At 33.5% G+C, this 23,183-nt stretch overlaps 1 protein-coding gene across 4 annotated transcripts in view; it reads right to left on the reverse strand.

Annotated features, from left to right (window-relative positions):
• PCDH17 (protocadherin 17) overlaps window positions 1-23,183 on the reverse strand; it is a 112,140-nt gene that overhangs the window by 53,075 nt on the left and 35,882 nt on the right. For 3 of the 4 annotated variants that reach the window (XM_072617074.1, XM_072617073.1, XM_072617075.1), the window contains 2 exons: window positions 22,604-22,662; window positions 22,300-22,472 (listed from right to left, as the gene is read on the reverse strand). In XM_072617074.1, coding sequence (XP_072473175.1) covers window positions 22,300-22,472; window positions 22,604-22,662 — 232 coding nt within the window. Of the gene's footprint in view, window positions 6,023-22,299; window positions 22,473-22,603; window positions 22,663-23,183 lie in introns of all 4 variants that reach the window. The other variant, XM_072617076.1, reaches the window with a different exon arrangement.

Here is a 23,183-nt window from a genome sequence, read left to right on the forward strand (position 1 = left end):
TTCTGTACAAAGTTAACTAGTAAGCTTCTAGTCTAGTCATTAAATTAGTCTGACAAAGCTTTACAGTGACTATAGCTACCATGATATTCCCAAGGCATAACAGAGTGATACACAGTAGGTACTTAACAGATACTTGAGGATTGATTGAATCATAGAATTTTAAAGGTATCAGCTATTTTAGAGATCATTTAGTCAAGGTCTCTTATTTTTTAGCTGAGAAAGTGAATTCCTGTGAGATCAGGGCTTCCATAGAAACATAGATCTAGCAGTGGAATGGGATTTACAGTTTATCTAGGTCAACTTTTTCATTGTAGGGATGAGGAAACTGAGGCACAGAAATGTTAAAGTAATTGTCCAAGATCACACACAAAATAAATGTTAAAATCAGGATTTGAAACAAGATTCTACATATTTAAGATTTTACTCCGGTATTATTTTCCCTGGGTGTTAGTCTATGAGTCACACAACACTGTAGTGATGTGGCAAGATTTTCCTAAATCTCTTTTTGCAAACCTGGAAACATTTTGATAATCACCAAGTGTTTCTTAAAAACAGAAAGTAGAAGGCTTTACATGGTTGGAATTAGTTTTAAAATGTTTTGGAAAATGAAATAAATTCATGGAAGTGTGCAAGATGAAAAAGGATATAAACCCCTCCAATGTCCCTCAGGGCATTCTTTCTTTGATGAAAAGGGATACTTGCTGTGTAGGAATTTAAAAATAGCTTTATAAGTCAACTTGCTTGTTAAAGATTAACAGCTGCTTCTAAGTCAGTTGATCTTTAATGAACATATGATAACTGTCTTATTAAATCTGAAGAGTCAGATTTAATAGTATTGGGAATTATTTTAAGTCAACTGATGATAAAATGTCTTTATTAAGGATTAACACTAAAATAGATACACATGTTTTATGAAGTGGTTAACCTTAGAATAATACATTTTTTTAAGAAAGAGTTGAGATTTAATTAGTGAATCTATCTTATCGAATTTAAGTCACTAGGGAAGGAAAAGTGATTAGTATTGTTAAAAATGGGGAAAAAAACTATTTTGATTTTTCTAACTATAGTAGATAAATGAGTTTCATGATTTCAGAATGCAATTTCTGAAAAAAAGCAAGTCATTAGGGCCACAAAAGTAGGAAAAGACTACCCTCCTCTTTCCCATGTATAGGTAAATATTAATTCTAGAAGAAAGAAGGCAGTTATAGGGGTAAAAACAAACAAATTTTATTTTTTAAATGGATATTTTTCCCAGTATACAGATTTAATAATTTTTTTTGAAAATAGTCCATTTAATAGTTGTTACCCTCAAACCCTGTAAACTTTTAAAATATTTTGAAAAATGTATTTCAATAACATTGATTCTCTTTATAACTAGATATGTATGACTGGGCTTGGTGTCAGGAAGACTCATCTTCATGAGTTTAAATCTGGTCTCAGGCACTTATTAACTGTGTGACCCTGGGCAAGTCAGTTAACTCTGCTTGCCTTAGTTGCTCATCTCTAAATGAGTTAGAGAAGGAAATGGCAAACTATTCCAATAACTTTACCAAGAAAACTCTCAAATGGGGTTGCGGCCAGTTGAACAGGACTGAACAACAACAAACTTAAAAACATTATTCTGAGAAGGGAGCTATAGGCTTTGTCAAATTGTTAAGGGGTCTTGATATACAAAAAAGAAAACAAGCCAAAAAATCCCAAAAAGTAAAATTCCTTCATTTAGAGATTTATTTGTGTTTTTCACAAGTCAAATCTGGCTAGGATAAAACGAATTAAAATCATTGTTTAAAGTCATTTAAAGACTTTAAAACCTCTCCTGTACTAATTGGAATTTCAATGTCCAATCTCTCTCTCTGCTCTTCCTTCCTCATCTTCCAAACAACTGCCAAAATAATTTTCCAGAATCATAGTTCTGACCTTGTCACTTCTTTGGTTAGTGATCTTTAGTGGCTCCCTATTGCTTCCGGAATTAAATAAGAACTGTCAGAAGACTTGCAAAGAAAGCCCTTGAAAGTCAGGCTCTAGTCTATCTTCCTAGGCTGGTTGTATTTGACCCATCTTTGTATATTATCCATGCCAAGTCCAAAAGGCTTATTTCTTGTTTCCCAGAATTGACAATGCAGCTCTTGCTTTAGTACTTTTGCATGGATTGTCCCCTTCATTGTCACATCTCTACTTTGTAGAACCCAAGCTTTCCACAGTTTAGTTTATATGCCACCTCTCAGGGTTTTAATTTTTTTTTTCCAGTACAATTGGGCATAAAAATCAGTATTTAAAAAATGCCTGTTAATTACTTGATTTCTTAATGTCCCAATTTTTAACACTATCTCCTCAAATTATCTTGCCTAACAAAAATATCAGATCAAAAATCTCTCTCCTCCGTGTGTCTACACATGTAATTCAAACACTGTTGTACAGGCCATTTGGACATCATCAATATTCTCTAAAGGATCCAGAGACTCTCCAGATATTAGTAACATAGCCCAAATCTTAACTATTCAAATGCAGAATTCACTTTTCCTTCTGAGATATCAGAGGGGGAAAAAATTGCAAAATTTCACTGTGGGAAAATTCTCCAGAGAATTTGATAGCACCATGAATATTCTAACGGTTCATTCTCTAGATCAGTCTCCTTCATACATCTTCCTTTCTCTTCTCCTGCAGGTATTACTATTTCCTAAGAACTCTCATAGGATTTTTGATCGCCCCTAATGTATTTGCACCTGATGGAAAAAATTCTATCATGTTCTAGGGACTTTTTTGTCCTCAGAGAAATCATTTTGCAGATGGAGCCTTTACATATCTGTGACTGTGGTGATGTGGAAATGCATTTTTACCATGTAGAAGTCTGTTACCATGATTCCCTTGTGGAAATGCATTTTTACCATGTAGAAGTCTGTTACCATGATTCCCTTGTGAGTAGACACACCGTCACAATAATTTAATGAGAGAAGCAAATAGACTATCCATCTGAATGTAGCCTGTAAATTCTCATGTACTTAAATAGACAAAAATATTGTCAGAAGATATTATGACAACAATAATGACATCTCACCTTTTTGTAAAACTTGAAAGAGTGCCAAGTGTTTTATGTACATTCTTTAATTTGATATTTAGAATCCTGTGAGGTAAGTGGTTATTATTAATTCCCAATTTACAGATAAAGATACTGAGGGTCACTCTGGTTTAAGTGATTTGCTTAGAGTTAATCAGTTTCTAAATCTCTAAGATGGGATTTAAACCAAGGTCTTCTTGACTCTTAAGGTTAACTATGTCAACTATGTCTTGATACCCCTAACTATGTCTAGCTTGGATATCTTGTTTTATGAAAGACATAGGTTTTAAAAAAAAAGATTGTGGAATAGAACAAGTAAGAAATGTAAATGAATTGATGGGATCTAGGATCTAGAAGCAAAACCTAATTGCAGTGACATTACTGGGGAAAAGAATTAATGAATATCTTCAAGTAATGGAGGATGAGATGGAAAGCAATTGGAGATATTTTCCATATTAATGCAGAGACCATTAATGAAGGAAATGAACTTAAATTCAAATGGCAGTTTAAGTAAAGATTCTGTACAAAACAAAAGGAAATTCTATAATATTCATTGCTAAGTTTTTAGGATTTGTTTAATTGATAATTTTGAAATTTTGGATGCAGTATTATTAGTCTGGTAAGAGGGAAATGTACTATACAGGGTGTTCAAAATATTAGTGTAATTTTAAGCTAATAACTTAAAGATTTTGCAACATTCTGTATAGGCTAAAATTCCTTTCAGAACAAGAATTTAAAAATATATATATTCATGTTGGTAATGATTAAATTTAAATTTGTTTTATCAACTTAATATCAAATTTATTAGCTATATTTTAGAGAATTCTAACAAAAGAAACTATACATATAATGAAATATGATATATTTTCCCCTAAGAGTTCACATATGCATAGAAACATAGATCAAAAGCTTGGAGGGACATAAAGTTTCAGAGGAGAATTTTTACAGAGGAGAATCATGTTCAGAGAGGGTAAGATACTTATTTGAGGTCATCCATTCAGTAACTGACATAGGTAGGATATGAACCACAGCTTCTTTATACTAGCAGTTTTTACTATGAAATTTTAAATTGGATGTGTTAGAAAGAATAGCCCTAAAGAGCTATACAGGTCTAGGAAATTCTTATCTTTTTCAATTGTGTGTTATTTGGTGGTTGGTCCAGTTTACATATAGCATTTTATAAATCTTGTACTATATAAATTTTATCATCATCATTATATTGAATTCATTCCCCAAGAGGTTTCATTGATATCAAGGGACATTTTACATGTATATCAAGGATTGGCTTTATTTTTGAAGAATAATTTCAAATTCATGTTATTTTCATATTTAATATTTTTAAACATTTTTACTTTCCCAAAATTTAAAAAAAAATATGAATTCTTAGTAGCAACCAAAGAACACAAAGATTTACTTCTTAAAGCAGTTTTATAACTAGTGTTGTTTCACTATATCAGTATTCACTAGAACTGATCAAAAGTTTTCTTTGTGGTCTCCTGTGAAGGAATAGCTCACATTTACCTAACATTTTACACTATATGAACCCCTTTCTTCACAATGACCCAACAAGGTTCCTAACATAAGCATTTTTTTTTACTAGTATTGTAAATTCCCGGAATTATGGAGGTCTATGGGGAAGAAACTGAGTAATAGAAATTCACTCCTCTGTAACTATATTACAGAGCTCCCCAGGAAATCTGTGAGGTTAAGTGACTTGAACAGAGTTAAAAGAATGAGTACATGTAAAGTGGGATGGAGCTCAGTTCTTCCTGGATTCAAGGTATTGTCTGTTTACACATTGTCTTTCAACAAGTACATTATCAGGTGCATATTACATAGATATGTTTGTCCAAGAAACATTTTGTGGACCTAGTTTGACAAGCTGAAACTATAATGATGACTTATAAACCTTAAACATATAAATGTGAGCTGAGTTATCAGGGCAAATGTCTGGAAATGATTCCATTTAAAGGCTAGTCACACGATATTTATCCTGAAGTAGACTGAAGACAAAGGAAGGACGGAATAGCTTTCTTTAAATATTTTAAAGGCACTCATATAGAAAAAGAAAGTGGTTGATTATTCTTGGACCAAAAGGGTAAAATTAGAAACAATAAGTCAAAGACATAGAGAGGCAATTCATATTGACATAGGGAAAAACACCCTGACAATTCGAGTTGTACAACAGCACTGGAGGTATTGAGGCTGAGACTGGATAAATATTTGCTAGGGATGGTTTTGAGGAAACAGTCCAGTTGAATACTGGCTCAGACATTTACTAGCTGTGCATCCCTGGGAAAATCACATAACTTCTCTCTACCTCAATTTTCTCCCTATCACGTGGTCTCAAGTTTTTGTAAGAATCAAATAAGATAACATTTGTTAAATGTTTGGCAAATCAAATACAGAATAAGAAAAATAAAATTATTAAAGTGCAAACAAAAGAAAGTAAAACACTCTGTGCTTATTTGTAAATATTCTGTTTCTCTGACTAGTCTTCCTTCTTATTTATTAAAATAAGATTCACCATATTATGAAAAAGACAAACTTTATTAGTTTAATTTAATTTAATTAGTGTTCAATGCTGGGGGGAAAATTTCACCTTTTATAAAGCTGCGCACATGTTTCAGTAATATTATGAAAGAATACTAGCTTAATTGTTGTATAAGGATCAGTAGTTTAGGTAGAAACCTGTTGTAACAGAAGTAACACTGGTCTGAAAGTGAGGAGGCTGTGTGACAATTAGGAAAGGTACTTTACCTCTGGACTTTACAGTTTTCTTTCAATTAAAAAGAGGAGTAGTATCTCTGGGGTCCCTTCTATCTCTAAAAATTTTATTATTAGGCAGGAAACAGCCAGTTCTTTAAACTGAGCACACTTCAGGTTTCTATGATTGATATCATTCTGCTCTTTCTCTATGCTCCACTCCAGGACAATCTTCATTCCCATAGATAATGGCTGTCATCTCTGTGGAGGTGATTCATAAGCATGAAAAACCTGAGAATCTTTTCGTTATCCAGATATATCCCTACAGCAATTTATAACTATTTCCACCTTGGTATCTCACTTGTACCTCCAACTAAACATATATACAAGGAGTGTCTCCTTTTCCCCTAAATATGTTATGCCAGCTGAGTTGAAAATTATTTTTCAGTGGTATCAACATTACTTGGTCTCCCATGTTTAAAACTTTGGTATAATTTATGACTTTTCCCTCTTCTCTAAATCTAATACTTAATTTATCATTTGCTGCCAGAATGAAATCTCAAAATTCATATTGTCCTTCTCCTCCATATTATTCTGACAGGCACCACTTTCTCCCTCTCCTTTCCACATCCCTTCTCGCACCATCCATTGAAGTTAGCTTCTAATAGGTCTTCCCTCCTTAAATACATACATAGATGCAACTAAGTAGTGCTGTGGATAGAGTGCTAGGCCTGGAGTCATAACTCATCTTCCTGATTTCAAATATGGCCTCAGACACTTACGGTGTGTGACCCTGGACAAGTCCCTTAACCTTATTGCTTCAGTTCTTTATGTGTAAAAAGAGCTGGTGAAGGAAATGGTAAACTGTACCAGCATATTTGCGAAGAGAAACCCAGTGGAGTCATGAAGAGTGGACTGAACCAACTGAACAACAAAATGCATTGTATGTATGTGTATGTGCATATACACAGATATGCATATGCATATATATGCATACATATGTGTTTGTGTGTATATACACACACATACACACATGTTGTCTCCTTCCAGTATACTCAGTAGAACTGTTTTGCTTCTGCACTTATATCCTCAGTGTTTAACATAGTTCCTGGTATGTAGTAGGCATTGGAAAAATGCTTGTTGATTGACTGATTAAAATCTCCCCACTCTAACTTTTATATCCTTTATACCACAACCAAACCAGTCCTCCTTGTATATGGTCCTATAACTCTGCTCAAAAATTTTCACTGGCTTTTTTTACCTGCCTATTAAATATCAAACTTTGCCTGAAGACAATGAAGATTTTCCTCTTTCCAGCTTTACTGATTTTTCTTCCTTTCTTATGTCCTGGGCTCTGTTTACATGAGACTCCACATTGCCCTAGTTGTTTACATGTTGTCTCTCTTTGGAATGTAAGCACCTCGAGGACTGAGTCAATCTTGCCTTCCTCTGTATTCTCAGCCCTCAGTGAAGTGCCTGGCTCATTACTGCTGGCCAGCTGACTGTGCCCTGAACACAGTATTCATACTTTTCTGCCTCCAAGTTTTAATTTACATTCTTTTTTATACCTTAATCATTCACTTTCCTCTTCTTTGCCACTTGAATTTCTACTAAAGCCCACTTTAAATGACAATTCCTCCATGAAGTCTTCCCTGATCCCCCAAAATCCCCCTTTGAAAACCTACATATGCTTTACACCATCAACTATTCCTATTAAAGTCTTCCTTTGATGCGTCATAATTTGGTGGTTTCCACAGTTTCTCGAGGGCTATTTGGTTCCAACTAACTTCAACCCAGGGTCTTGTAACCGACCAAGACTATCCTACCTCCAACCACAAAAGTTCATCATGAGGTTGATAGCGGAATAACTGAGTTTTCAGTCAGCTACTCAGAAAAACATCCAGTAGGTTATGAGGGAGCAAGGACTTGCATTAGTAAAACAACAACAACAACAAAAACAACCCAGTACTATAGATACCAAATTATTGAATCAAAAGTAAATTCAGAATAAAATGTTTATATGTTTCAAAATTCTACAGCTTTCAAACTACCAAAGACAAAATGACTGACAACATACTTTTTTATTTTAAATGAAAAATATTCTTTAGAATCTAAAAAAAAAAATTTCCCAAATGATTTTCTTTTAAGTATTTCTGTTCTCACCAATTAGTCTACAAAATATATCTACTAGGACATTTGCTTCTAAAAGATCATTGTATGGACACAAATATTCAACTTACATAATTACTTATCTCACACAATGTTTATTCATTTCATGATTTCAAGGGCAAGTCTAAAGAGCATCTTCTTAAAATAATTTAGGTATAACCATTATTAATTTGGAATTTTACTGTGTTACAGAGAATATTAGCTAGATAAAAAGAAAAATTTATAACTTTAGCTTCAGCTCTGGAGAAAATGAGTTTGGGAAACAATTATGAGCAAAAAAAGATCAAACTTATAAAGATGTTTTCAGTGTGGACATAAGTACCAAATTTCTAGAATTTTATCTAGCCTAGTTTGAAAAGATTCTTTTAAAAAGGATCGCTGTTGTTTACCCAGACCTGCAATTTTGTGAATTTATGTCCGTCCTGGTAAGGGAAGTACCTTTACTTATGAAGATCAGTAACTTTTCTGCAGTTTTTAGGCTGAGTTGCCCATGTCACTGAGAGATTGTCATGTGCTCTGAGTCCCAGGACCCATACGTACAATAGTCAGATGTGGGGCTTAAATGGAGGCCTTACTGACTTTGAAAGAAATAAAAACAAAAACCCTTCTTCACTTACTATGTAACTTGCTTCTCTTTTAAAAAGACTAGTAAAGGCAAATTTTGTAAAATAAGGCACTAGGAAGAAGCAAGTGTTATCTAGAGGCCACCTTCTGCATTGGAAACTTGTTTAAAAGTTTTACATTTTATCCACTTCTGGAATTAGAAGGAATTTTGATCTTTGAGGAAAACTTTGGAGTACTGCTCATTTAATATTTCAAAAGAACTTATTGCTAAATCCAGTTCAATTATTTTTCTCCCTTTAAATAGCAAGAACCATGAGTACAGTGATAATTATCATTCCTACAATGTTGTCATTCCGACTATTCATGGACACTATTGTATCAAATGTTTTTGGCAAAGATACTGGCATGGTTTGCCATTTCCTTCTCTAGTGGATGAAGACAAAGAGAGGTTAACTGATTTACTCAGGATCACAGAGGTACTAAATGTCTTAGGTCACATTTGAACTCAGGTGTTCCTGACTATAGGCCCAGTGTTCTATCCACTGAGCCATCTAGCTGCCCCTTAGAAATCATTCCCTATTAAAAGCCATTCCTTTATCTCCTCATAATCCAGAAGACTATGCTCACTGACATCATTCTTTTGAAACTAATTCCACAGGTAAAAGTAATTTACTGTCATTCCTATTCTTTATTTGATCTCTTCATCCCTATCTCTTGCCATCTTTGTGTGCCCTTATTTCTAATAAACATTTGGACTTCATATTTCAGTCCCTATGCCATCTCTCATCCATATTATAACCTCACTTGCAGCCTCTTCCTAAATCAATCACTTTCCTATGTATGCCCTGTTTCATCTGTGTATTTCAAATGAATGCACATCGTCTGATTATCCAAAACTGATTAATGTATTGCAGATGTAAGTCTTCTCAGTCAGGTAAAAATGAACTATCACTTCCCAGTTCTGGGAAACCTTTACATACACAACTAAAAATAGAAACAGCTTCTCTTCAGCCTGGAAAAATTTGCATCTACTTTCTACTTTGCTAGCTCCCCATAGAAAGATTTCTAATTTCATTCACTTCTCACTTGATTCCCAATATCAATTTAATTACTTTTCCTAGAATGTACATATTCCCTGAAACATTTGCCTATACATGCATTTAATACTATACACTAATCCTCTTTAAATCCCTTATTAGTTATAGTCATTTGAAAGAGCATTACTACACTGTCATCCATCTTTCCCTGACGTCTCCTTTCAGGGGTGTTTGGTTCATGATACTAGTGACATCGAGTGGAACCAAAAGGAAAAATTTTGCTCTATTAATTTTTTTGTTCTTTTTTTCTTCTCCATTTCTCCTCTCCAACTATGTCAATTGCTTTTTTTTACCTTATTCTTGCTTTCTTCTTTATTTGTCTATGCCTCAGGATTGCCAGCAGTGCCCACTGACCCACAAGAATTACTTAACATCACATTTGGCACTCAAAACTTAAGGAATTGCCAATGCTAGAATATTCCTTTCTCAGAATGTGTTGAATCCTTCTTATGTATGGCTTAGTTTGTGATGTTGAGGAATAACATTTTAACTGCATGCAACAAATGGATCAATCATGACAAACACTAAGATGAAAACATGTGGCCATTTCTATATGGAATGAGTTTAGGATGCTCAAAGTCAGAGGAGATATCATTGTGGCATTTGAAAAAAACAGTAGTATATTAGGGAATTCTTACATGTTTATTATCCCTGTGAGGTCATAGGATTATGTAGTCTTATTCCTTATAAGTGAAGATGATAATATGACTATGATTTTTTTCCCTTGTAATGGTGATGATTTTATATTAAGCCATTTAGATTGTACTCTATAATGCAATCTTTCTTTTGACCATTTGGGAAAATGACTGAACAGGTTAGTCCCAGACCATGTTCATTGGATAAAGCTATGTAGAAGAATCAAAAAAAGTGCTTGACCTTACCACCATTATTTCAGGAAATGAAATAACCAATGTATCAATGAACCATCAAGCATTTATCTAAGTGTCCACTGTATGCCAGACAATGTTCTGGTTCTTGGGAAAATAAAGACAGTTCAAATGGTCCTTAACTTCAAGAAGCTTACATTCTAATGACAGAGATAACATTTATATATATATATATATATATATATATATATATATATATATATATATATATATATATATACACATATATATACATATATATATACACACACACACTCATACACACACACATATATACATACACATATACATATGAAATATATATAGATAAACCTAATATATACATACACACAATTTATATTTACATATATATGCACACTATATATGTAGATATGTGTGTATACATATACACACACACATGTGTGTGTGTATGAAATGAGAGAGCATATAGGTAAAGCTGCATGATCAATTTTCACCCAAGTTCTAAAAATAAGCAAACATATAAATAAATGATGGATTCTACAATAGATTTAAGAAAAATCTGCAGTCAAATTTTCTAGGCAAGGCATTTTCTTCAGTGGTATGTTCACTAAATCTGTATTAAAAATTAACACAAATTTTTGTTCATTCTTTTCAGTTGTGTATAGCTCTTTGTGACCCCATTTGGGGTTTTACTGGCAAAGATACTGGAATGACTTGCTATTTCTCTCTTGAGTTCATTTTTACAGATGAGGAAACTGAAGCAAATAGGGTTAAGTAACTTGCCAAAATCACACAGAGAGTAACTATCTAAGGCCAGATTTGAACTCACAAAAATGAATCTTTCTGACTCTAGACCACTTAGCTGCCCATATGAACACAAGTAAGAAGTAACCAAAAAAAAATAAAGAAAAGGAAAGAAGGAAGGAAGGAAGGAAGGAAGGAAGGGAAAAAGAAAAAGAGAGTACAGATCTATACGTGAGTACATGGACCTCTACATTAAACAAAATTTTCGGACATAATACAGTTCACTGCTTAATTAGAAGTATGTAAATATGATAAATATTGTTAACCCTTTAGCTTATAAGACCAATGCATGTGTTGGTATCTGAATGGATACACTGACAGTCTTATTTATTGTTTATGTTTAGCCTTCTGTGTTAGTTACAAAATTCATTTTTGTATTTCAGTATGTTGAAGTTTACAGGTCAGATACACTATAAGAGAGTTGTAAGATCAAAGAGAACTTTATGATAAGCCTCTTAATTTCTCTAAGGTCTATCAAGTGTTAGCTCAAAACCCACACTCCACTGGTGACTTTTCTAGTCCCTTAAGTATTAATGGCTTCCCCTTTCACATTATCTTATATCTGTCTGTATAGATTATGTATGTAACTAGCTATCCATGTCTTATCTCCTCCATAAGGCTTCATGCTCCTTAACAACAGAAACTGTTTTGTTTTTCTTCTATGTTCAATGCTTAGCACAGTGCTTGATGCATAGCAATCATTTAATAAATACATACTGATTGACTTTCTTGTTGACTGATTGACACATAGAAAGACTTCATGGATATTTTCACATTGAAGTCCTTTTCCCCATTAGTTTCTGTTAACCTATTCAGCTAAACCATGAACAGAATGGATCTAATGACAGTTTTTGATTAAGCCAATAAAACTTAATTGTCCTTCATAACAATATAAAAGAAATTCATCATATTTGAAGCAAGAAGACATGAAACTCTGCTACTGACTAGCTATTTGACCTTGAACAAAGTATTTAATGTTCCTAAGCCTCTCTTTTTTAAAACTTACAAAAGAGGTAAATTACACTTGTCTTTGAATTATTATGAAGAAAAACTAGATAATAGAGGAAAAGTACTTTATTCACATAAAGTGTTATGCAAATAAATAAAAACTAATTATTGCTCTCTCTGATCCATTTACTAGTTTGAAGATCACGTCTAAAAAACTTCAAGAAACAGTGGTAAGGCTCAAATGAGATAATATTTGTAGGGAAAGCATTCAGCACAATACTTGAGACAAAACAAGTGGTATATATGTATAAATAAGCTATTATTAGTTCTGTGACCTAGACAAATCATTTAACTTCTTTCTGACTCAGTTTCCTCATCTGTATTATCCAGTAATAATCAAATGAAATAACATTTGTAAAGTGCTTTGCAAACTGTACTGCATAATGCAGATTCTAGCTACTATTAAAACTATTCCTTAATTGACTGCTTCATATACGAACTACTTCAATTAACTCAATCAGAAGTGGAACAAATTTACAACCATCAGTGACTATGTGACTAGCTATTCTTATGAATTTGCTAAGCCAGTAATGTTGACCAGCGATGACAGCTTTCCAGCTGTGTGGGAGCCTGCTAGTTGTTCAAGGAGACTTTTTAAAGTGCAGAAAGGATTGCTTTTTTTCTGAGGAGGGTAAATTGTTAACTCCCTCTCCAATTCAAATGGCTGAACTGAGCTTGCCACATTTAAAAGGCAGACATAATCCTCTAATATAAGTGATCTAATCACATAGAGCAGTGTTGGACTCAGCTCAGAATACAAAATACAAACATTGGCTACATTTCTCAAAATTTGAAACCTTCTGAATGAAAGCCCAGATACTGCATCAAATACCACAATTGTTAAACACATGGCAAATGTGAAATAAGACTCTTTATATCTCAGGAACCTAGGTAACGTATTGAAATAATTTGTTCTTTGACACAACACTGATGAAAATGTTGAGTTGCAACTGCAATGGATTCTTGTTTACAAAGACTGGACTTTTCCAATATTGGAATTTATTCTGGAAATCAGAAGCAAAACATGTATTTTCACAGGAAAAAAATATACTCTTTGTTTTTAATGATAATGGGAAGTATGTGATTTAGTACAATTGGTTTGGTTTGGTATCTAACTTTCACTGGAAGTTTCTCCCTAAAATGAGAATTAGCTTGGCATAATACAATATACTGTATTGTATATAGCATATAATAAATAATACAACATAAATATTATACTATATAATTTATTAGTTTCTTCCTATGATTGTCCATTAAATAATACCAAAACAAAAGGTCTGAGTCAGGAAATAGAAATAAATGAATTTAGTGGATTGAGGAAATAGTTGGTAATTAAGTTGTTGGATTTTTTTTACCCATTAGATCATAAGTTCATGAAATTGGGAATATCTCCACTTTCCTACCTACTCATGTATGCAAGATGGCAAAAGTAATAACAAAGCATTAATAACAGAGATGTGTTATACTCTGCAGAAACAGCACAGCATGGTGGAGAAAGGCAGGCTTGAAGTCACAAAGACCTGTATTCCAGTCCTGCGTCTGATACAGAATAGTTTTGTAATCCTGAGCAAGTATTTTGAACTCTCAGTGCTCTAAGAACTAATACTGTAAATATCATGAATGTTGATGGTCTATATCAGTGGAATGAGTTTATACACCATCAGCCCATCTCCCCTCACAAATTCTACAATCTAAGTATTGATTGTTAGTAATACTTGTGACTGACGATCATAAAGCATTTATATGTCATTTTAAGGTTTTTACTTGAAATGCACTATCTCTTGATCATGATACCAGATAACTCTCTCTTCTATTTATTTAGAAAGAAACCAGGAACAATTGAATCCTTGTTAGGCCTCTTTACCATGTGCATCTCACTCTTCCATCTTTAAAATATCTTTTTAATTTACTACCATTCCATGGGTTTGCAATTAAAACTAAAGAATAAACCCAAATTCACAGAAAAAAGTGCTTTGTTTAAAAACAGTCTTTAAGAGAATCCCAATGAATGTGTTTAATGGTGGTATTTTCTAAAGTACACCATCCCCACTCCCCTCCCAGGATGAATATGGAAAGAAGACTAATGATCAGTGGCTGGGGATCATGTTCTCAAAATTCCTGAACTAAACTGAAATCAATTGTATTTGTACTGCCTTTTGTAACTCAGATTCCATAACTGTGTGATGATAAACAAAAAGGCAGTTAGGCGGCACAGTGGATATAGTGTTAAGCCTGATGTCAGGAAGACTCATCTTCTGGAGTTCAAATAGGACCTTAAACTCTTACTAGTTTGGTGACCCTGACCCAGTCACTCAACCCTGTTTATCCCAGTTCCTCATCTGTAAAATGAACAGAAGAAGGAAATGGTAAGCCACTCCATTGTCTTTGCCAAGAAAACCCTAAATGGGCTGATGAAGAGTAAAATATGACTGAAAATGACTGAATAAAACAAAAAGACATCTCGCAAAAGGACCTTCAACATGGTATAGTAACTCTTCCCAAGAACTGAAAGTTTTAGGAATTATGACTTGATGGTATATAATAAGTTAGGTCCAACTATCTCCACTGCAGTTGGAGTGCAAAATGAAGATATGTAAGAGACCTGCTCAATTGAGGCTAGAGAGGAGGCACATGAAAGAAGGCATGGCCCCAACTCAGAATGTTGTTTTCAAAAAGGCAACTGTAATGACTCTGGATCAAAATACAATAAAGCTGCCTTTACCATGAACCAAGATAACTTAAATTTATTCTTACACATTTTATTTTTAATGGAATTAAATACGCTACCTTTTGTTCCCCCACCTCTCCAATTTCTACCTATGCCTCTATTGCTCTCCACAGATTTCTGTTTCTCTCAAATATACAGACAAAAGCAAAAAATACCAATTAGTTATAATTAAACTAATGAATATTAATTTAATCACTGAACTAATATTAATCACTAATATAGATACAGACTGCAGTCTATATCTATAGAATTGTACAATGAGAATGCTGCAGTACTAGGATGACTTATTCACTAAAGAAAGATTTAATTTTATTTATCATCCTAAACTTACTGAAGCAAAGAATTATATATCTTGTAAAATTTTTCAACAATAAACTGTAACACCCTAAGAATTTCCCACTTAACACTCAACTAACTACAAAATACACTTAATGAGAATGCACTGTTCTTTGCAGACTCTAGCTGACTAAATTTATTTACTGTAGCTCTGCTGGTAGAAAAAGTCTATATTCATTTCATATGAGATCCATCATCTAAATATATTGAACTGTAACTACTCTAGTATTGTTTCATTCAGCTTATCTAATTCCCTGTTGTACCTTAAGGAAAGAATTGAAAAAAAAAGAATCACAAAGTTTCATAGGTTTCTATATTAATGTTAAAAGATATGATAGACATTTCAACCACAAATTCCATAAGACCAGGATAGTAAATGAAACAAACATTTGACTCTTTAGTTAAGCTGATTTACCATCACCTTGCTTACCCCTTTCCATATCAAAGAAAACTAGATAATTCACTCTAATTATGATCTTGATAACAAATACATATACATATTTATATGTGTATATATGTACATATGTGTGTGTATATCCTAAAATTTCAGAGAAATTGAAAAGTCTTACTTGTCAAACAAGGTATTCAGGATCTAACAATGAGATTCTCTGGCAAACTGTATCTCTAGAGCTTTAACAGAAGCCACAGAATTAGTCATCTCTCCAGGGTTCTGGGAACTGAGCATGAAGTGAGGCTAGTCTGGAATTCTCATGGCAACAATCAAAAAGTGCACATGTTCCAACTAAATTAGTTCATATCCCAAAGCTGAATATTTTAGCTAGAATCTGACTGTATTTGAAGAACTATGTCAGCACTCTTGAAATATTATTATCGATTACAATTAGATGGAAAACATAAGGATATTAGACCAAGTTTCCCAATAGTTTTAATCCCTGCAAGCCATAAAACTGTTTTGCTTTAGAAAGACCACTACTATGTTTACTTAAATAAATAAGGTTTGCAACCACTGCAAGGCTATTGTAAATCATAGAATGCTGTACAGAATCCTGCATAGGGAGGAATAAATGTGATAGTAATAACAGCTCTTTCCATTTTGATGCTGCCAGCTACTGAATTCTACAAACAGATGTTCTGAGTCAAATGAGAGAGTGTCATTCAAACTTTTCGAAAGGGGCACCCACAATAGAGTTCTAAACTTCTGAGGTTATTCAGAACCAAGAATCTAGAATGGAGTAATACGGGGATTCAGAGTTTCTTTGAAGGGTCTAGAAACAGCATTTGCTGAACAAGATTAGAACGAAGAAGGCTAATGTACAACTAAGTAAGAACCAGAGTCAAAATTCAACACCTTCCCAGGAGTTGCTCTAAGCTTCCTAACTCTGAACCATCAATCATTCTCAGAGATTACTTGCTCCCAAACTCACAGTAGCAGCACCCTCAGGCTTGTTCACCAATCTTCTCACCAAAGTGTATTCTTAAATCCATCTTTTTATAGTGAGGATATCAGCTTAAAGTGTCAGATTCCTCAAGAGTATTTGAATTGATGGTAATGTCAATTATCATATATTCCAGTTCTACTAAAATCATATCATGGGTTACACATACTTTTCTGCCTGTAATAACACTAGCCTCGCTATAGATATGAAGGACACATGCTTTATGTTTTTTTCCTGTTAATTAGTCATTGCTTCACCTTAAAAAGAACATACACACATAAATATGTGTGTATATGTATATGTGTATATATGTATATACGTATATATGTATATACGTATACACACACACACACACAGAGAGATATGCTTTTCTTTCAGTGTCTAGAATGTGATCTGGGAAAAAGAGAAACAAATATGTGTATATAATGTGTATGTGTGTGTGTATAGATATCTATATCTATCTATCCATCATCTATATACATATATATGAAGAGAGAGAAAGAGACAGAGAGAGAGAGAGAGAGAGAGAGAGAAAGAGAGAGAGATGGAGAGAGAGAGAGAGAGAAAGAGAGAGAGAGAGAGAGAGATGGAGAGGGAGAGAGAGAGAGAGATGGAGAGGGAGAGAGAGAGAGAGAGAGAGAGAGATGGAGAGGGAGAGAGAGAGAGAGAGAAAGAGAGAGAGAGATGGAGAGGGAGGGAGAGAGAGAGAGAGAGAAAGAGAAAGAGAGAGAGAGAGAGAGAGAGAGAGATGGAGAGGGAGAGAGAGAGAGAGAGAGAGAGAGAGAGAGAGAGAGAAAGAGAGAGAGAGAGAGAGAGAAAGAGAAAGAGAGAGAGAGATGGAGAGGGAGGGAGAGAGAGAGAGAGAAAGAGAAAGAGAGAGAGAGAGAGAGAGAGAGATGGAGAGGGAGAGGGAGAGGGAGAGGGAGAGGGAGAGGGAGAGGGAGAGAAACTTTATATAAACATATGTGTAAGTCCTACAATTCTATTGGTTACTTTCCATATTAAGATTTCTGCCTGTTTTAGTCTTAAAGGATTTTTATTACTGATCCTACTCTTAAAAGCTGACAGTAATAATAACAATAGCTGGTATTTACATAAGAATTTAAGGTTGGAAAATGCTTTGCATGTGTTATCTCAATTGTTCCTCACAACCACCCTATGAAGTAGTTACTCTTATTTTCATTTTACAAAAAAACTGAGGTAAAGAGAGATTAAATGACTTGCCCAGGGTGCTGCAAGTAGTAAGCAAATGAAGCAGAATTTGAACCCAGATCTTCCTAATTTTAAATTCCAAACTCCATCCACTATGCCACATCATTTCCTAGTAACAAGAGATAGAAGCCAAGAGGATGACAGAATAGAAAAGTAAATGAAATGAAATGATAATGGAACTAGAAGCTAGGTAGGCAGGATGTCCCAAGGATCAGCAAAGCTCTGAGAATGCTCCTGGAGGATAAAGTTAACAAAAACCCATCATGGCTGCGTTAGGCTGAGCACAGCACCCTTTGTCCTTTCTAGAATTAGAAGACAACAAAAATAAAAACTTAGAATTATTGTCCGCTGGATTCAGGCTTCAAGGTCCCAATTTCAGTCAATTATACAGATATCTGAGGACCGATTATCTGTGGGGAAATTGGGACTAAGACTAGTTATCAATGAGGAGCTCACAGGATTCGTCAGTCAACATTTCTGAAGACTGCACATTTATTATTGGAGAATCAATGAAGAGTGCTGACTTTCAGTCGGTGATTATTGGACTTGCTTAGAGGGTAAAAAGTATTAACTGACAGTCAAAAGACTATAATTTATAGGGCATGGTTAGGAAGTAGATGTTCAAATGTAAAGAATTTCCTTAAAGAAGTGAAATAAATAATGCTTGAAGGTGTATGAACTTCTTCCATTTTATTCTTCATTTTTAAAAGTAGGGGTTTTTATCCTTCATAGAAATATCACCTCATTCATTTTACATAGGTTGATTTATTTGATCACCACTTCAAATTTAAATGTTTATTGACCCCCAAATAAATGAATATTTAAATATATGGGAAGAAGCATTTCTGCTTCATTTCCTGTAATCCTCTGTTCTCTTTTTTAAATAGGAAAATTTTTTTTAATTAGTAAAACTTTTAAATAGAAATCTTCATTTCTGTAATTTATTAGGAAGATGTAAAATGATGATTTTTAAAGAAGCAAATTATCCTTACATTAAAGGTGTATTGTTAATAGGCACTAATTAGAAGTCCCAATTACAAATTTGGGGGGGGGGCATAGGGAAGGGATGTAGAAAATTTCCACACTTCCCAATTAAAAACAATATAACCAAACATCATTTCCAAAGGAATGAAATTATATTATTTGGCAAAGTAAACAAGCAAAAATAAATAATCTCCAACACTTTCCATTCCAGCTTCTGGATTATAACAGTTATTAGGGACCCATTTTTGTCATTATCTAATGACCTATCCACAACAACAGTATTTCAGTTATACCCCATCTCAATTTAGTAGTGCTAATAATGTTACCAAAAATTTCTACTTTTTAGGATTTGACCAAGATGACAAAAAATCAAATACTGTACCAAAAATGAGGAAGATGAATAAGGAAATAAACAAAAGATAACACAGATCCAAAATAAGTGATGCTTCTTCTGTAAGACAAGACCCTATCTATAGAAATCCAGGCATTTTAGATAGTAGCTAAATCAAGAGAAATTCATTATTTTAGTACAAAATTTAATAAGAGTAATGAAGCTGATTCTATGATTTAATATAAGGTAAAAATATCTTACTATTTCCCTAAATATATAAAAGGGTTCAAGGCAGAATTTTAAAAATCACTTATAAATATTGGCATTTAATCAAGAATAATAAACACACTGACCCAGTTCCAAGATAGGGAAAAAATGGGACCTTACTAAAAAGTTTGAAATACTAATACAACATAGGGAGAAGTGCCAAAGATTTCTTGAGGTATAAGAGGAAGTATATCTTAAATTCCAGAAGATTAAATACAAGAATAAAAATATGTAACTTCATATTAGGTCCATTCTACTGGCTATACACATAGATCATAAATTTGTCATCATTTATTCATTAGCAAATGTTTAACACCTAGGATAGAAAGGTGTTAAATCAAATAAAATGCCATTTTAAAATCTTATTAAAAATAGCAAAGCAGTCCATATTGCCTTCAAAATAGCCTGCATCATGCCATATAGAATAACATAATTCAACCATATGATTTTGTGTAAAGAGATGACAATTATTAAGTGTGTAATCACCTCATTTATCAGCTAATAAGCCATTAACTCTTTACTATGTGGAAGGAGCTGTGCTTTTTTTTTTTCCTCCCAGGGGTTCAACCTTGTCATTCAGTTTGGTTCAATATGCTGGTCAGTGGGCAGGGGCACATATTTAAAGCCATTTGTTGAAATGTTCTCCCATTTTACAGGTTCACCTAATGGCACAAATTCACTCTTTTTTTTTTTTTCACGTGCGGTCAAAATATCCTAAGAGTAATAATGGCTCTTAAGAATTATTTGCAATTTTCCTTTTCTGATTGCACTATAGTTTGAAAACTTCTCACATGCTACATTCCAATTTACACAACTTTCTGTCATATTTGTAGGTTAGCCCCTGAAATGACTGCTTTAAAGAATCCATTTCTATTACTATTTTCTCTCTTTCATAAAAGAAGGATGCTTTTATTCTTAAAGGGAAAACAATGTCCAAGTCCAATTCATCCTCAGTTGATTCTGTAGACCTTGTTTTTGCACATTTGAATCTTGGGAAAAGAATCAATAAACTGCCTATACATCATTACATCTCTGTATTGATGCTGGAAGCAGAATTTCAGTTCCTATGCTAAAATTACATTGTCAGATAGAAAAGACTCTCTGCCCTTTTTCCACAGCAATTTTTTTCTAATATTTGCTAGTTCCTCTCCCTTAAAACCTAGAGTTCATTTTATATATCAGAAAAAGAGAGAAAATTCTTGTGAATAAATGCATGACCTGCTTTTTGATGAATCAAGATATGACGATGAATGCAAACTTTTCTCTGGTTTTGCAATTTTACAAATACAAGTAATAAGAATATTTGGTGAAATGTGCTTATGTATCGTACCTGAAGCCAGCACTTCAGATATATATCACGCTGCATATGCTATGAGCCAAACAGGCCATCATTTAACCCTTTTCCATGGAAGCCATATATTTAATTTAGAGCAAGCAATGCCTTACATCTCATATGTATTTTTTCACAACCACAGCTGGAGACTGTTATAAGCCAACTATGAAGAAACTTAGGCAACTCATTAGTACTTAAATTATTTCTAAAGGAGGAGGGGAAGGCATTGCATCTTTATACAGATCAATGTCTAATTATAATTAGAGTCACTGTGGTAAAGAGGCAGGAAAAATAATCTTTCTGGTACTTATTACTTGGAAAATATTGTCTTTTGTGAGGTTTGCCTTTATACCGTATAGAATAATTTCACTGCACATTATAAATATTCTAAATTCTAAATATTCTGCACAGAAAATAAATATAACTTGAACTTGACAAAAAATGAAATAGTTTTATATTTGCTTTTATTATGATTACAAATCAGACACTACTAAAAAGAATCTGGTTCCAAGTAATAAATATTGTTCTAAGCTTAAATACTCAACTTAAAATATGCTTACCTATTACAAATCACTTTCTAGATAACATCATATATCAATCATTAGCATTCCAAGGTCAGAATAATATAACCATGTTTTCCCTTTTTTCCTTGTGGGAACGGCATGTTCCCAATTCTTCTTTAATTAATCTTAATAGCTTAATTATACATAGGTGACATTTTTAGCAAATGTTTAGTTCTTTTAAAAATTAAATATACTAAAATTAATAAAACATCATTTTAGGAAAATAAATGACTGACTCTTTTAGAAAGAAAACACATTTAAAATGATTGCTAATAAATTGATATTATTACCTTTGTCCAGCATTCACTTTAATTCATAATTTATGGAGTTTATAGAAACTTTATTAGTTGTAAGTAGATGTTTTATTGATCATCAGATTATGTCATTACTCTATGTTGTATTTCTTAAATTATTAAATACTTCAGAAAGGGAAATTCTAATATACCATGGGTCTTTTTTGCAATAACAAATTTAGCCAATATTGACAGAATTAGTTATAGGTATGCATGTTTATATTGAATAAATACATGTACATATATTATAAAATATATATTTAGTATATTCCATGTTTGCATCAATAGAAACATGGCACATGCTGTACCCAACTTGGTACAGTTTGGATACTTTGTATAATTACTAGGGGTTTCTTGATTGTTGTTATTTTAAAGAAGAATTCTGAGTAGATGAAAGGCTAATAAGACCCTGGCAGACTCATATTATGTTGTTACTGAAGTATTAAATAACATTTTTTTCTGGGAGAGTTGCAAGATTGTTTCCTTTGATATATCATCAGTGGGCCATTCCACTATGTGATAAATGTGACTGCAGGACTAATAGGTTTCTAATAATTGCTTAAACTTTCTTTACATTTTATAGGCATTGGAAGACTTCACTCACCTTGTTCGAGTGGTTGGCTTTTAGTTGAAGTAGTTTTCATCTTGAGTGCCTCCCTAACAGACATGTCACAGCAGGAACCTTTGTTAGTGTCTTGGTCACTGTCAGCCTGATCACTGTCCCCATGCCCACTGTCTCTCAGGCTGGCTCTTTCTGGGTCCTTGAACGTGGAGCTACTGTAATACACAGAAGAAAAGATGACAAAGTGTTGTTTCTACTAGTTTCAATCTGAAGTGTAGTGTCTAGCAAAGCAATTTTGACAAGAATGCAAATGGGGAAGCTGAGAAAGTTATTTAATAGGCCTTACCTTTGAACAAACTGCTGCCTGCTGCCCATGTAATTGGGCTCTGCGGGAAAATTGTCTGTCTGTGAAAAAGAAGGAAAAAAATACGTATAGTTGTACACTGGACAAATCTCCTGCAGAGCAACAAGATTTCCTAGTGGAGAAATGATTAATAATTCAAAAATTCCCTTAATCTTCAGATTTGTACATTTTAATTAAATTGGAAAATGCTGGCATGTAATTATGTACTCGGAACAATTAAATGATTCCGGTCCACAAATTACCTGCTAAAGTAAACAATGAGGCTGTCATAACTGGCATTCTCTGTTAGGAACCTGATGGATGACACTGTTTATGTTGTTTCATTAGTCAGATATTAAGACTGAATGTTTGTGGGAGGAGTGGGAAAATGACCTAATTTCTGCATATTAAAAAAGTGAGTTGTTTAATAATGCTGATTTTAATCATAATTATATCATCTGTGGGGATTCTGATGCCCTTATTGAGGTAATATAATTTGAAGTAATCTACTGCATTGGTCTTCAGTGAAGAAAAATAGGGTGATCTTCTAGGAGTCTTTTCTTCAAAATGTGCCAATATAACA

This window comes from Notamacropus eugenii, chromosome 6, assembly GCF_028372415.1.
Source record: "Notamacropus eugenii isolate mMacEug1 chromosome 6, mMacEug1.pri_v2, whole genome shotgun sequence".
Taxonomy (NCBI): Eukaryota; Metazoa; Chordata; class Mammalia; order Diprotodontia; family Macropodidae; genus Notamacropus; species Notamacropus eugenii.